General features: G+C 52.2%; 2 protein-coding genes across 9 annotated transcripts in view; both read right to left on the bottom strand.

Annotated features, from left to right (window-relative positions):
- GARNL3 (GTPase activating Rap/RanGAP domain like 3) overlaps window positions 1-2,725 on the bottom strand; it is a 152,508-nt gene extending 149,783 nt beyond the window's left edge. The window contains exon 1 of the mRNA XM_079927851.1: window positions 2,610-2,725. Coding sequence (XP_079783977.1) covers window positions 2,610-2,701 — 92 coding nt within the window. The 5' untranslated portion in view covers window positions 2,702-2,725. The remainder of the gene's footprint in view (window positions 1-2,609) is intronic.
- A 5,728-nt stretch (window positions 2,726-8,453) lies between these two features.
- Window positions 8,454-13,621, bottom strand: part of RALGPS1 (Ral GEF with PH domain and SH3 binding motif 1) — a 284,151-nt gene continuing 278,983 nt past the window's right edge. For 4 of the 8 annotated variants that reach the window (XM_079926912.1, XM_079926914.1, XM_079926913.1 and 1 more), the window contains 2 exons: window positions 13,157-13,248; window positions 12,326-12,621 (listed from right to left, as the gene is read on the bottom strand). In XM_079926912.1, coding sequence (XP_079783038.1) covers window positions 12,523-12,621; window positions 13,157-13,248 — 191 coding nt within the window. In that variant the 3' untranslated portion in view covers window positions 12,326-12,522. Of the gene's footprint in view, window positions 9,300-9,854; window positions 10,153-12,325; window positions 12,622-13,156; window positions 13,249-13,621 lie in introns of those variants that run through there. The other 4 variants (XM_079926919.1, XM_079926916.1, XM_079926917.1 and 1 more) reach the window with 3 other exon arrangements.

The raw sequence follows: 13,621 nt of genomic DNA, 5'->3' as shown, positions 1-13,621 counted from the left end.
AATTTCCTTAATAAATAAAAAGTGCTATTCAATAAGGAAAAGATAAATATTCCAAAGGAAAACTGGACAAAGTACATTACATATATTCATTTCAAGAAGAAATACAAATTATGAATAAATGTGAGAAAAAAGTTTCACCTCACTACAAAACATGGAAATTCAAATTAAAACAAGGTATCACTTTGGCAAATGTTTATAAATGATAATGCCTAGCAGTGAGGATGAGAAAAAACAGGCACGTTTATATGCTCTTGGGAGAACTATCAACTGGCACAACTTTCTGGTGGGCAACTTGGCCTTATGCTTCAAAAACCTTTAAAATGTTCATTTTCTGGGATCCAATAATCTCTATCACTTCTATGAATTTATCTTAAGGAGATGACTACCTCTTACAGACTCATACACAGACTAATGTACATGGATTCAATGTGTCTTTAGTACGAGTAAGAAACTGGTAATAAACTGCATGTACAATAATAAAGGATGGGTTAAATACATTGTCTTCCAACAAACTAATTATTTTTATAATCACAGAAATGGTAATCATTATTTCTATGGTTTATATAATAATATCATGGAGTGTTAAACAGAGGGAAACACCTTTGGAGGCTAAGAAGTCATTTAGTCTTTCAGGTGTAACATCATGAAGACAAAGGAGGAGGTGGTAAAAAGTGAGAGTTCAGAGGAAGAGAGAAATTTTCTAAACCAGTGCTGCGCAATATTGGAAACATTAGTCATATGTGGCTATTTAAATTTAAGGTTAAATAAAATTTAAAATTCATTTCCTTAGTTGCATGAGCCATATTTCAAGAGCTCAATACCCACAGGTGGCCAGTGGTTACAGTATCAGACAGGATGGACTATAGAATGCCTCCGTTATCACAGAAAGTTCTATTGGACAGTGCTGCTCTAAACATTCTACCTCAGGCCTGGATCCAGCTTTTGACTCATCTCTTCAGCCTCATCTCTTGGTGCACCTTCCATCCTTCATGCTCCAGCAACAAGAGTGTAAGCATCAGAAGGGCGGAGACCATATTTGCCTGGTGCTCCCGGTCTAGTGGGGAAGAGGTGTTATCCGGGTAATTATACACAGTGGTGTGTGGACTAGCAGTCAATGTGTAGATTGTTGATACAGCACAGAGCTCAGGCCGGGGTTCAGGGAAGACTTCCCAGAGGAGGGGTCGGCGTTACCCAAAAAGTAAAGACAAGACTATTCTAAGTAGAGAAAAGAGCATGGTATGAGTACAGGCACAGATGAGAGAGAGCACAGCATAAGGGAATAATTACCAGCTGGTCAGGCATTTATTTATTCAAGAGATAGTGAATACCTGTGATGGGCCAGGCCTGAGCCAGCCTCCGAGGACAGAGCAGTGAACAGCTATGGTCCCTGTCCTCAGGATGCTTATACTTTCTTCAGGTACTTCTGAAGCACCAAGGGTGAGGTGAGGTCACAAGGGCCTGGCATCTCATAGTAAGGGTCCTGTTTTTTATCCTAGCCATTGAACCCTCTTTTCTGCCACAGGGAGGGCCAGAGTCCCACTTCCTATCTTTCTCCCCTTCCTCTGCCCCAGTCTCCATCGCGGCCCTGGGAGATGGAGAGCTCCTGGGAGGGGGGAGGGGAGGTAAGGCATGGGAGGGGCACAGTGGGCAGTGCAGTAAGACTCTTCCAGCGGCCAATGAGAATGTGGATTTGAGACGTGGAAGAATAAAGATGGGAAGTGTAGGTGGGGGGCTGCTGGAGTATTCTAGAAGGGACCAGGGACTGAAAAATGGGAGGGCCCACTTCAGCGGCGTTGGAGCGGGAGAAGACACTCCAAGTTAAGGAAATGCCCTCTGAGGGAAGGAATCTCGCCGAGCAGAGGGAGCGCCACCGAGCGCGGCGGGGGAGGGCGTGTCTTCCGGGCAAGGTTCCAGGGAGAAGAAGGACCCGGACACATCAGGCGAGTTCCCCAAGCCAAGGAAGCGGGCGGGAGGGGCACGGGCACCCCTGGCAGAGGAACGGCATCGGCGGGTCAGAGGGGCAGGAGGGGCCGGGCATGTCGGGGGCCACCGGCCAGGATGGGCGGGGCCATGAGGCAGCAGGTGTGCGTTACCTGGGGAGCCAGGCTAGGAAGGCTGGAGCTGGCCTGGGTCCTGGGGCAGCTCAGAGGGACTCCCCGGTGAGGGAGACCTACCTCCCTTGGACTTTAGGGGGGCTATTTCCCGACCTTGTCCTTGAGCATTTACAAGAGGCGGGCAGGGCAAATTCTCCACAGCCCGAAATCCGCCTAGAGCCACGGCTTTGCTCGGGGCCTGACAAGGGACCGACGCTTTGGGGGCGTCTCAACGACGCTTTGGACCCGTACAGTCGGGTCTGGATTCCCGACTCCCGTCAGGTGCTTCTCTGGGGCAACCCCCTCCCGCACCTGCCGCTCGGACAGCCCAGCCCCCTTCGACTCCCGGCCGCTGTGCTCAGGCTCCTCGCCAGATCTCTTCAGACCACCACCCCAGCCGAGACCCCTCCCCCCGCCGCGACCTCGCGGCCCTCGGTCCCCTCAGACGGCCACCCCCCACGTGGCCGGCTCCCCACTTCCGCCCCTCCCGGCCGCACCCCTCCCGGGCCGCTGTACCTGGGGCTCTCGAAGCTGCACCCCCTGCGCCGCAGCGCCGCCCTCTTCTGCCGCAGGAGCGCAGCGGCCGCCCCGCCGGGCTCTGGCTCCATCGCCCCGGGCGGGGGCCGCGGGCTCGGGCGCACTCGGGTGGGCTCGGGCCTCGGCGGGGCTCGGCGGGCCGCTCGGCTCGCGCGCCGCAGCCCACACCCCGCCCCGCGCGCCTCTGCCCGGCCTAGGCCCCGCCCTGGCTCCGCCCCGAACTTCGGTCCGGCCGCTCCGTGCCCCTCGGCGGGATCTAGGCCCCGCCCTGGACACGCCCTAAGGCTCAGTCCCGCCCACTCTGTGCTCCTCAGCCAGGTCCAGACCCCGCCCAACCCCGCCCCGAACTGCGGCCCAGCCCACTCCGCGCCTCTCAGCCAGGTCCAGACCCCACCCCAGCTCCGCCCCGCACTCCAGCCACGCCCCTCCCGCACAGACCTCGCGGGGTTCCCTGTGTGGGCTGTCAGCACCTCTGCTAGGCCCACAAGCCTAAAATGCCACCCGTCCTCAGCTCCGGACAGTCCACGGCCCTTCCCCTCACGCTCCGTGGCCCTCAGCACCGACCCAGGCCCCACCCACGTACCCTCCCACTACTGAGCGCTCGCGCGCGGCCTCCGCCCTCACCCCAAGGGTCGGCTCCTCAGAGAGTCGCCCCTCCACATCTCAGTACCTCTCGGCCCTTTCTAACGTAGCACCGTCCCCTCTTAGGGCCGCCTTTCCCCGTGCCCCAACCATAGACAAGGCCCTGCTTTTTCTCTCCAAAGCGCCCCCTCTCCCCGCCTCGACAGTGCCGGCCAAGCTCAAGCTCCCAGCCCTGCTCAAACCAGCCAGGACAGTCCCCGCCCACAGCACCGCCTCCGCATGTGGCCCCGCCCACTCACCTCACCTCCGCGGGTGCCCTGGTCCTGGCCTGCTGGCTACATTCTCGGGTGTGATGTCGGCCCTCGAGGCTAAATAGGAATTCTACCGTAGAGTCTGCGTTAGCTCGCCGATCTCTCCATCCATCAAAAGGAGGTACTGCTTTCTCCAAGTGCTGTTTGTGGTGCCTATCGCAGTGAGGCTGAGGGGCTGGAGCTTGGCAGGCTTGAGCTGTAGTCTTGACTTCATCACTTTCCTGCACCGTCAGATGCATCCGTCTCACAGCCCTCGAACACTGCCCTGGGGCTGAGGGCAGCGACCCCATCCGGGTAAAGCTGTGGGTCACTGTACCGTCTAAGACGTGAGGAGCAGGTGAGCTAGGGCCCCTCAGCCAACGGGGCTTGTCATAGCTAGGGAGGTGTGGCCATACTGGCCCGGAACCGGGGTGGTGGAGCAGAGGCTGCGGAGTGTGTGTGCAGGAGCCTGAGCTTGGAGAATCGGCCACTGCAGCTTTGGAAGGCACTAGCTGGGAAGCTGAGGCAGGCGGGGCCAGGGGTCCCCATGGTCATCTTGGATCATGTCACCCCCTGGTGCACACTCCCTCAATAACTTCAAGGTGCTTTCCCAGAAGGCCTGGACTCCTTCACTGCCGGACATTCCAGCAGAGAAGCCAGTCTGGAGAGAGAATGTAGGGGAGAGAAAAGATGTAGGGGGCTCCTTCCTGCCCCTTGCGACTTCACTTCCGTCCTCCCCTCAGGTTTCCATGGGACAATCCTTGTAAGACGGTGCCTCTTCTCTTAAGCAAGCCAGAGTGGGTTTCCGGGTTTTGCTTAGCATCATGAACTCCCCTCAACGCATCTTTTCAGACTGGGACCCCATTGCTCCCCCAAATCCTTTACTCAGTGAGACTGGGTTGCTTGTCTCCCCAAATTATCCTGCTCCTTCTCTTCTGTCTTCCTGCCTCTCCCACCCACCATGGGTTCAGCGATCTCTGCAATGACTCTCCAAACGCCTCTGCCCTCTAAACCTTCCCCCAATCCCCCAGGTGCCTCCCCGGAGTGCCCACAGCACTGACTCTGTCCCTCCCCGAGGGCACTGCTCCTGTATGTCATTTATGCTCTAGTAACCTCTTAGCTGAGCGCCCACACCTCCTTCGCGTCTGTGTCTGGCACAGCAACTGTTGGCTAAATAAACGCACGTGACTTTAATAAATTGAGCAATATTCACTGGAAAACACATTTAATTTCAAAGTAAACAAAATGTTTACACTAAACTATTTAATTAGTGAAACAATTATCAGTGTAACAAGCTGAAGAATACAGCAACTTGATACAAGACTGAGGTAACAAAATACTTCACCAAAAATCTAAAGAATTCCACAGAGGGCTGATGTTCAGTGGTTACTGTGGATGAGACAGTTCACAAGAATTAGGGAGAGTCCTTACACATCTGCATGCAGGGGGTCTGCCGGGAAAAAAGACAGCCCAGGAGAGTGCAACAGATTGAACAGGAGACAAATTAAAATGTAAAAACTGATTTTCAACTTACTTTGAATAATACATAAGAAATTGAAAACTACTCTCTATGCAACATTTTGAATGCTAAGTGGAAAACCATGCATTTTGGCACAGAATTTATTGAAGATTATACCATACTAATAAATTAACCACTATTGTTTCATTATTGAATGGTCACAGTCATTCAGAAATGGTTAAAGAGATGAGTGGTTATAGAACCGACAGATGATCCATCGCTGCTGCTGCGAGCAGGGGTTTCGGGGCTGCCCGTGGTGCACACACACTTGTGCAACACCAGCGGCGAGGTGGTCCATGGGGCGAGTTCTCGACACCCAAGGAGATGCAGCTCTCACTCATGCTGTACTTGTCTTTAACATTGAAATTAGAACCAAAAAACCTCTGAAGTAAATGCTGTGAGCATTCTGACCCTACCCTCCGGCTCCACCTCGGAGTCCTCACTGTGTTCAGCCGTAGCTCTGTGCCTGTCTGTTCTGTGCCAACCAGTCGCTAGGACAGCAACTGGACTATTCAGTCTGTTGAGCTCTTTGAAGCTTTTCTGGAGGAATCTGCACCTGGTTTCTACCCTGTGCTAGGAGGGGCAAGGTCTTGCTGGGAGAGAGGAAATGGCATGGTGAAGATTATGTTCGTTGAGGGGTCAGCTCCATGAGGGCAGGGCTTGGGTTTGTCTTGTTCTCAGACATTTCTATCCTGGGTGGAGCCTGGCACACAGGAAGCACTCACAAGAGATGAGAATCAATGGATGAATGGGTGGTTTCACACAGAGGATCTGTTATTTCAGAGGGACTCTTGTAGTTTTTTTTTTTTCTTTTTAAAACATGAAGTCACCCAACATGCAGAATAATGTGGGGCTGATTAAAGTGCTTCATGAAAGTCACAAAAAATAAGTTAGGTTGTGTTTTTAGCAATGTTCACCTGGTTCTAAGCAACAGTAACATGGATCCAGAGCTCTAGACTTCGCCTGTGGAACGGAAGCAGACCCTGCTTGCGAATGACTTCCTGTTTCCATGGACCATTTTTCCACCTGTACAGTGGCATCCTAAAAGATACACATCCTGGGCTTGGGAGGTGGGAAGAAGACGATGAAAGAAATACTGGCCATATTGGTAAGAAGAAAAAACACTTTATAAACTCAGTTGGCAAGAGAGAGCGGGTTCTTTCATAAGCAGAACCCCTTCAAGTGTCTTCTCTTTAGGGTCCACAGGGGACAGGGTGATGAACGGGCAGGCTTCTTCAGGGAGGGAAGGGAGGCCACACTGTCCCACTGGGCACGCTCAGAACAATATTTCTACCGCTTTCCACCAAATCTATCCTCCACGAAGTTTCAGTTGTCAGAATGCACTTAGCTGACCTTGAGTTACAAAATGTGTCGGACTGAGAGGGGTGAGAATTACTCCCGGGGAGAGGGGAGCGAGCTGTGTGGGCGGCATCCTGAGGATACCTGCTACCTACTCTAGTTTGTAGATAGCATTCTAAACCTTTCATCCTGGGCTGCCATGATCTCTCTGCTTAACAAAAAATGATACAACATATGCATGCAAGACACGTCACCTTCAATGTTTTCACAGACATTTGTGCACCATGGCTGGTCAAAGAGCAAGCCCCAGAAATGCTACCTTCCAGGGCCAGAATCTACCCGGGGACTTTCCCCTTTGGGGTTTTGTGCCTGTCCCCCTCTGTCCCTGGCTTGCAGGCCTCCTCACCTGCAGCTTGAGGGACAAACCAACACTGGAAAGGCAATCAGCACTTAACTCACATGCTTGGCCCAGAGCCCCTGCTGGGAGAGAGCCAAGTGCCTTACAGCCTCATCTGCAGGACTCTTCTGGTAAGTTCAAGGTTCTTACCAGTTCTATGAGAATCCAAGCTAGGAATGTTTCCGGGAGGGGACATGGGGTCAATCTCAATTTTAGTGAGAAGACTAGACACTTTGAAAAGAATTGCAATTGTGCTATTTCAAAATTAGGCTCAGAGGAAAACATTTGTAAAGACAAGGAAAATCTGTAAAGGGCAGGAAAGTGCCTGATTTAGTGTGAGTCTGAAATTTTGAGGTTTTTGGATTGGCTTCTATAATTTCATGTCAGAAAAACCAGGAGAGTTTGAAGAGTAGAGAAATTCAAGGAAAGTAGTCTGGCAATTTCATTCAAACTTAAGACTTAAAAAAAAATTAACAGGTAGAATCAGATTCAATGTAAGTTAAAGTGTTAACACTGCATGGTTCTGGTGAGAGATGTTTGGAGTGTCTGCTGTATTCATTCAGCCTCCAGATGCTAATTTGAGCAGTTGTTGGTATGAATTAGGTGCGAGCATTCGACCCCAGCTGCGTGAGGGTGTGCAAAGCACCGATGACCAAGGTTTGCTGGTCTCAATTTCACCATCTGGAGTTTCTCCTGGCACGAAAGTATTCTAGATTTTGCTCTGAAGGAGGGTTAGTTACGGAGCATAGTAAGACTCAACCACAAAATAAGACCTGATGACAATTACTTTCCTCACCAATTCATGTGAATTTTCAGAAAAGTGGTCACCGTTTGATCAAAATACAGTGGTGGGTCCTTTGGTAGTTCTTAAGTCGACCTATTATTACTGTTTATTGGTTAAGATGTTGTTTTGAAGCATCTTGCCCAGAAACTCTTAAGAGTCGTTTGGTGTCTGATCAGTGTGAGCTCTGAAACCACAATAGCAACAAGGACCCAGAAATTCAGTCTCTTTCAGAAAATCATTAAGAGTTTCCTTCTCAGAATTAGGACACCCAGATTAAAAAAAGAGAGAGAGGGGGAAAGAGAGGGAGGGAGAGGGAAGGAGAGAGGGTGGGGAAGGGCTGAAGGGAGAAGCTATGGTGATAAAAGCTACCATAAATAAAGCTAATTTTTATTCATTACTTTAAATAAAAATGTATTTGTGCAAAATAAAAGTCACTTAAAAGTATGACAAGGAGTGACAGATGAAGGACATTGTTCACCTGAAGAGCTCTCAGCCGAAAGCAGAGCTCGGACCGTCCCCTCCCCAGGGCTTTGCTCTCGTCACCATGGTCGTCAACAATTGTGCCCTTGGACTTGGATGATGGAGAACTTGCTGGTGACTGTGTTTGGGGGCAAGAATGGGGGAGCTTAAGGCCTCAGTGTCACTCAGCTCCCCAGTGTAATCAAGAATCCCAGTGGCCCTGCCCTGGCAGTGGAGGCAAAGGGGTGAGAGGATGGGAGCAAAAGCCTTGCTCGGGGAGAGGTCGGTGCAAAGTAGCTTCTGAGCAGCCGGTCAGGTCATCGTGCGCGCAGGAGGCCTCGAGAAGCTGGCAGAAAGCGTCACGACTTCCCATGCTGACCCGGGGGCGGGGGGAGGGGTGAGAAGAGCAGGGCCTTCAGACCCTGTGGGAGTGGGGCTGGGAGGAAGCAAGCAGGCCAGTGCCGGCCCAGTCCACGGTCCCGAAGCTGGGTCTTGCCTCAGAAGAGCTGACGGCAACAAGGCCTGGGAGGGCCCCAGGGGCCCAGGGAGCAGGCCTTCCGGATGAATAGCACCCATAGGAACAGAAAACAAGACACGATTTAAGGCATTGTTTGTTTACAGTAAAAGAATGCGAGGGACCCTTAACACAGAAGGAATCCGGGCTCTCACTCTGACCTTCCTCGGTGGACCAGCCTATCGCTTAAGGTTAAAGCAGGGCCTCAAAGAGAATGAAGTGTGTGATGTCACGAGTCTTGTGCCAAAATGCATGTTTCTCGGAGAGTCCACGCTCGCTCGCTTGCACGCACACAGACACGGCACGCACACGCAGAGGACGCTTCGGGGTTGTACAAAATCTGAGGCAGCCCTGTGGGCAAGCGACCCGGCACACTGGAGCCAGTCCCCGCCTGTCCCTTCCCTCCAGCCCTCACGCGGGGGGACGCTGTCCACTCTTTTGTGCAGGAGAAAGCACTGGGGGCCCAACGTGGGACGGATGCTCTCTGGTCGCAGCAGCAGCTGGTGGACGGATGAGGGCCCAGGGAGGGAGGACGGGTTGTACAGTCTGGGGACCCATCGCGGCCCCGTGAGGCGGTGCTGCAGAATGGGGGTCATGGGGGTGGCTGGGCATCGGCAGGCGGACCCCCGCACCGGTGGAGCCCTCTGGACTGTGAGGCCTCGGCCGTGTCCCCTTGAGTCCAGCTCTGAGTCTCCCAGCACCCCACCAAAGGCCTGTGCCCCGGACACGCGCTTCGCCACCAGTCCCAGGCCGGCTCCCAGAGGCCTCTGAAGTCACGCTAAGTCCTGCAGAGACTTATTCAAATGACATAAGGTTTGCAGGTACCTAGAAGAGAAAGCTCAGCCTCTTGTCAAAGTTCTGACCTTTCAGGAGGGGACAGGGGGTAGTCCCTAAGGGAAGGGTTCAGGCCTCTCCCAGTCAGTCTGTGAATGAGTGGGTGGTGAGGGAAGGGGAGAGGGCACAGCAGTGGTACCAGCCACCACGTGTTACGGGGCTGCTGTGTGCCAGGCAAGGCTCTGAGTACCGCATCTGTATTGTGTCCTGAGTCCTCACAACAACCCCAGGAGGCAGGTACTGGAATTATCCCCATTAAAAAGATGAGGAAACTGAGGCTTAGAGAGGTGAAGTGACAGGGGGTGAGTGACAGGGCTAAGACACCAGCGCCCACGCTCTCAACCTCTATCCTTGGGTTAAAGCACAAGTGATTTTGGGGAGGAGAGCTGACCAATCCTGCAGGATAAGCACATGCCTCTGGAGAGGCGAGGGGGTGGTTAGCGGGTGGCAGGAGTTGGCAAGTGGAAGCACAAGGAGAAGGGGGAAATTTGGGGATATCGGGAACCCCAAGGCTCCCCATGCTGTGTCCCCAGGCCCAGATCCCAGCTACCTTTACTGGGGGGACCACCAGCCCCAAGGTCAGGGTGTTTCTCCTTCCCCTCAAAGCTGCGGACACGCCCCCAGCCCCAGGCCTCCTCCCCCAGCACTGCCGTGGGGTTCCAGGAAATTTGATGAGAAGCAATTTCATCAAAAACAAATCCATCTTGGTGGTAATTTGGTCAAAATGATGAATTGGAAACAATGCATCTCCTTGCACTGGGAGACAGTTATAAGAACGGTCACAGCAGCACTGTTCAGAATAGCCAAAAGCAGGAAATCATTCTTGGGATCACGGACAGAAGAACTGATAAAAAAAATTACAAGTAAATGAATGACAACTATGCACACTGACATAGAGGAATCTTAGGAACATACTGTAGGAGAAAAGCAAGTCACAGAAGAAACTAGACAGTTATGGTTCTATTCTTCAAAAAAAAGTTTTAAAAAATGTACCCCAGACAATACATTAAGGAACCAAACACATGTGTTCACATTTTAAGGGAAACAAACAGATCAGGAGAGTGGTCATGGGGCACAGGTGAGCGGGAGGGAGACAGAATTAGGAAGGAGCCCTTGGGAGGGAGGTGTTCCGAGGACTGGGGAGGTCCTGCCTTTAGACTGGGTGGTGGGTGCACGAGTGTTTGCTTTATTGCTGTGGTTTACACCTTACACATATGCTATCGATAAAGTTGAAGTGTGTTCAGCGCTAGCACACACAATTTTAAGGAATGCAGTTCCACAAAAAAGAAAAGTCACCTTAGTCCCTGAGATTTTCTACCGGAGTAGATGCATTTCTGTAATGCCCTCATCGGAGCCCCGTGCCATCACATGCAGGTAGTGTGGCTTATTTCAATAGTCCTCTGCTGTGGAATATTTAGTTTTGCCAATTTTTCCTTATTACATAAAGCAGAGGGTGGGAACATTTGTTTGAAAGTAAATTAGAAATAAAAAGGGAAAAAAGTAGAAAATATAGAAGACCGTCTCCCTTAGGTCTAAAAACTGGACAAAAATACTTAAACGTTGCCAAAGCTTGTCATGGTATACCATGTTTGCCAGACGTGAAATTCAGTCCATTTGTCTTTCTGACCAAACACCTCCTCTACCAAGTGGGTTTGACCCAGTTCCCTGCTACCTGCTGCGCAGCTGCTGCTACCCTCAGGCTGCCTCCACCCCCAGAGAGCCAGAGGACACTTGCTCAGAGCAACCGTCCCTGCTCCCGGCTGCCCCCCCACCAGGGCCACGACTGTCACTGTGGAGCAGACACCAAGGCCCTGCCTCTCTCTGCCCCCACCACCTGTGTGGCCCACCTCAGTCCTTGTCACTCCTCCGGGTCACCTGTGTGTGGCAGGTGAGCTCCAGTGCAGTGTGCTCTCAGAGTGGCCCTCAGAGCTAAGGAGGGACCCCAGGCATGCACGGAGTGACCAGGGCGGAGGAGGTCAGGACGCTCTTCCTCTCTTAACGTGACCTGAGGCAGCACCTTGTTCATCGCCTCGAGGTAACGTTCAACCAAAGACCGTGGTCTCCCCATCGTGGAGATGGGCAGTTACATTTGCTCAAGCACAAAATACAGTCTAGAGACCGCAGAGCTGTAGTTTTCTTGCACGTCATTTTAGACATTTTATGGGCACCGACACGCATATAATAAATATGCACGTGTATTTTAATACAAATGAGATTGCCCTTACGCGTGTTTTTACACTTCACTTTTTCACTTATGTCTTGGAGCCCCTTTCAGGTGATCACACACAGATCGGGGGTACACAGTAGGGGTTTACTGAGGGTCTCCGAGTTTCCAGGTGCTTTTTTTCCTCTTTCTATTAAGGACAATGCTGCAGTGGACATTCTCACCCATACACCTGTGTGCATGTGTGCGCATACGCCCCAGACAAATTTCTAGCAAGTGAGCTGAGGGACTCGAATGCAATTTATTTCCAGTTTCCCTGTGGTGCCTCCAGTTTATCCCTTTATCGGTCTTGTCCTACTGTTTTAGTTTGTCGAGGACTTTCTGCTAATTTTGCCGTCTAGCTTCTTATCGTGTAGAATTTGATCAGCTTGTTACATGTGTCCTCATCGATGTTACAGATGAAAATCCTGAATAGGCCCAAACTGAGCGCAGAATCATGGGACACACCACTAGAGACCTCCCTCTGCCTTACGAGAGCTGCTTTGAGGGGCCAGGAAGTCTGTGACTGTGCTGTGACCAGCACCACTGCAGCCCCTGCCCTCCCGGCCTCACACGCCTGCTGTGAACTCGGCACTACCTTCCTCCTCCTCGAAGCTGCCACCGTCTATTCCAGCCACGGCGCTCTCTCTCCAGACGGAGGAGAGGGACCCGGCTCCCCAGCCCCTCTTCCAGCTCATCCCTGGGGAACAGGTCAGGGAAGCTCAGTGTTCCTGGCCCCAGCAGCCCACCTGCTGTCCGGGCTGGTATGAGGGCTGAGCAGCCACCCCTCTAGCAAGCCTGGACAGCAGAGGCTGTGCTTCCAGGCCTCTGGCTCGATGGCAGGAGGCTGAGCAAGCCAGGTCCCCGCCCCCCGCCTCCCCCCCAGGAAGCATGCGGCGGGAGATTTCCGGGCCGGCAAGTACAGACTCTGGTGTCAGGCAGACCGGGGTTAGATCTTACTCACCGTGGGGCCTTAAACAAGTGTCTGCCTCTTTCTGAGCCTCAGTGTCCTCAGCATAAAACGGAGACAGTATGGGAACCTACCTCACAGGGATGTTGGGAGGATTCGGCCAATTCCTGCACGTAAAGCATTTCTCCTGAAGCCTGGTCCTGGGAGGGGCAGCAGTGGGGGGCGGGAGCAGAGCCTCAGGCAGGCATGGCGGACCAGAGGTCCTATTGGTTCAAGCATGCCAAGGGGCCGTACAGCCCCACTCACCAGCAGCACCATGGTTGCTTCTCAACAAATGAGCTATTATTATCGTTATTCCTAAGGGTTGTTGGGGGCAGGGAGGCCCTTTTGTCAGGTTGGAGTTTGCCCATGAATCAGCTTTCGGGGGGTGACCTCAGTAGATGCTGTGGCCTGACCCTTGGGGCATATCCCACCTGCAACCTATCTCTGATGGATGTTTCTGTGGCGTAGGAAAGACACAGGGGCCAGATTCAAAGTTCTAGTCTGAAGCTGGGCTTAGTTCCAAGAGGGGCAGGGGGTGCCCTGTCTCATGGGAAAAGGCTGATCAAAAGAGGGCGCCTGGGAGCTTAGCTGATAGGCTCTGGGGGAAGGAGGGAGGTGTGTTTTCTAGCGACCCTTAGTCCCGAGGGTGGGAGAGGGTATTTTAGGTAACAAGCAGGACTTTGGTGACTTTACCTGAGGCCTGTTGCTTTTACATGCGTCATCCAAATGCTTGTGCCACAGTATTGCATGAAACCGGGAACCAGTCTGGAACTTGTAAACATTGCCTGATGGGTAGAAAACCACTGGTTAAGAGGAAGGTCACGTGGGAGGGTCTGCCTGTGACTGTGGCGTGAAGATACACGTGGACCTGGGTAACTAAACAAGGGAAAGTCAGGAGCAGCCCAAGGCAAGCTCGGGGCACGTAGAGGAGGAGGCTCCCGTGCTCCCCGCCTGTCTCTTTGGACCAGGGTTCTTAACCATTTTTCCAGCCACGGTGCCTTTGGCTCTGGTGAAGCCTGTGGACCCGTCTCAGAATTATGTTTCAAATGCATAAAATAAAATAGAAAGAAAATCAATAATACTGAAATACAGTTACCAAACTGCTAAAAAATAAATGAGTGATATCATTCTCGACGTGCTCATTTATTAATGCGCTAA

The sequence above is a fragment of the Stenella coeruleoalba genome (assembly GCF_951394435.1).
Source record: "Stenella coeruleoalba genome assembly, chromosome: 7".
NCBI classification, from domain to species: Eukaryota; Metazoa; Chordata; class Mammalia; order Artiodactyla; family Delphinidae; genus Stenella; species Stenella coeruleoalba.
Note: the sequence above shows the minus strand (reverse complement) of the source record. Positions and strands in the feature narration are given on the sequence as shown.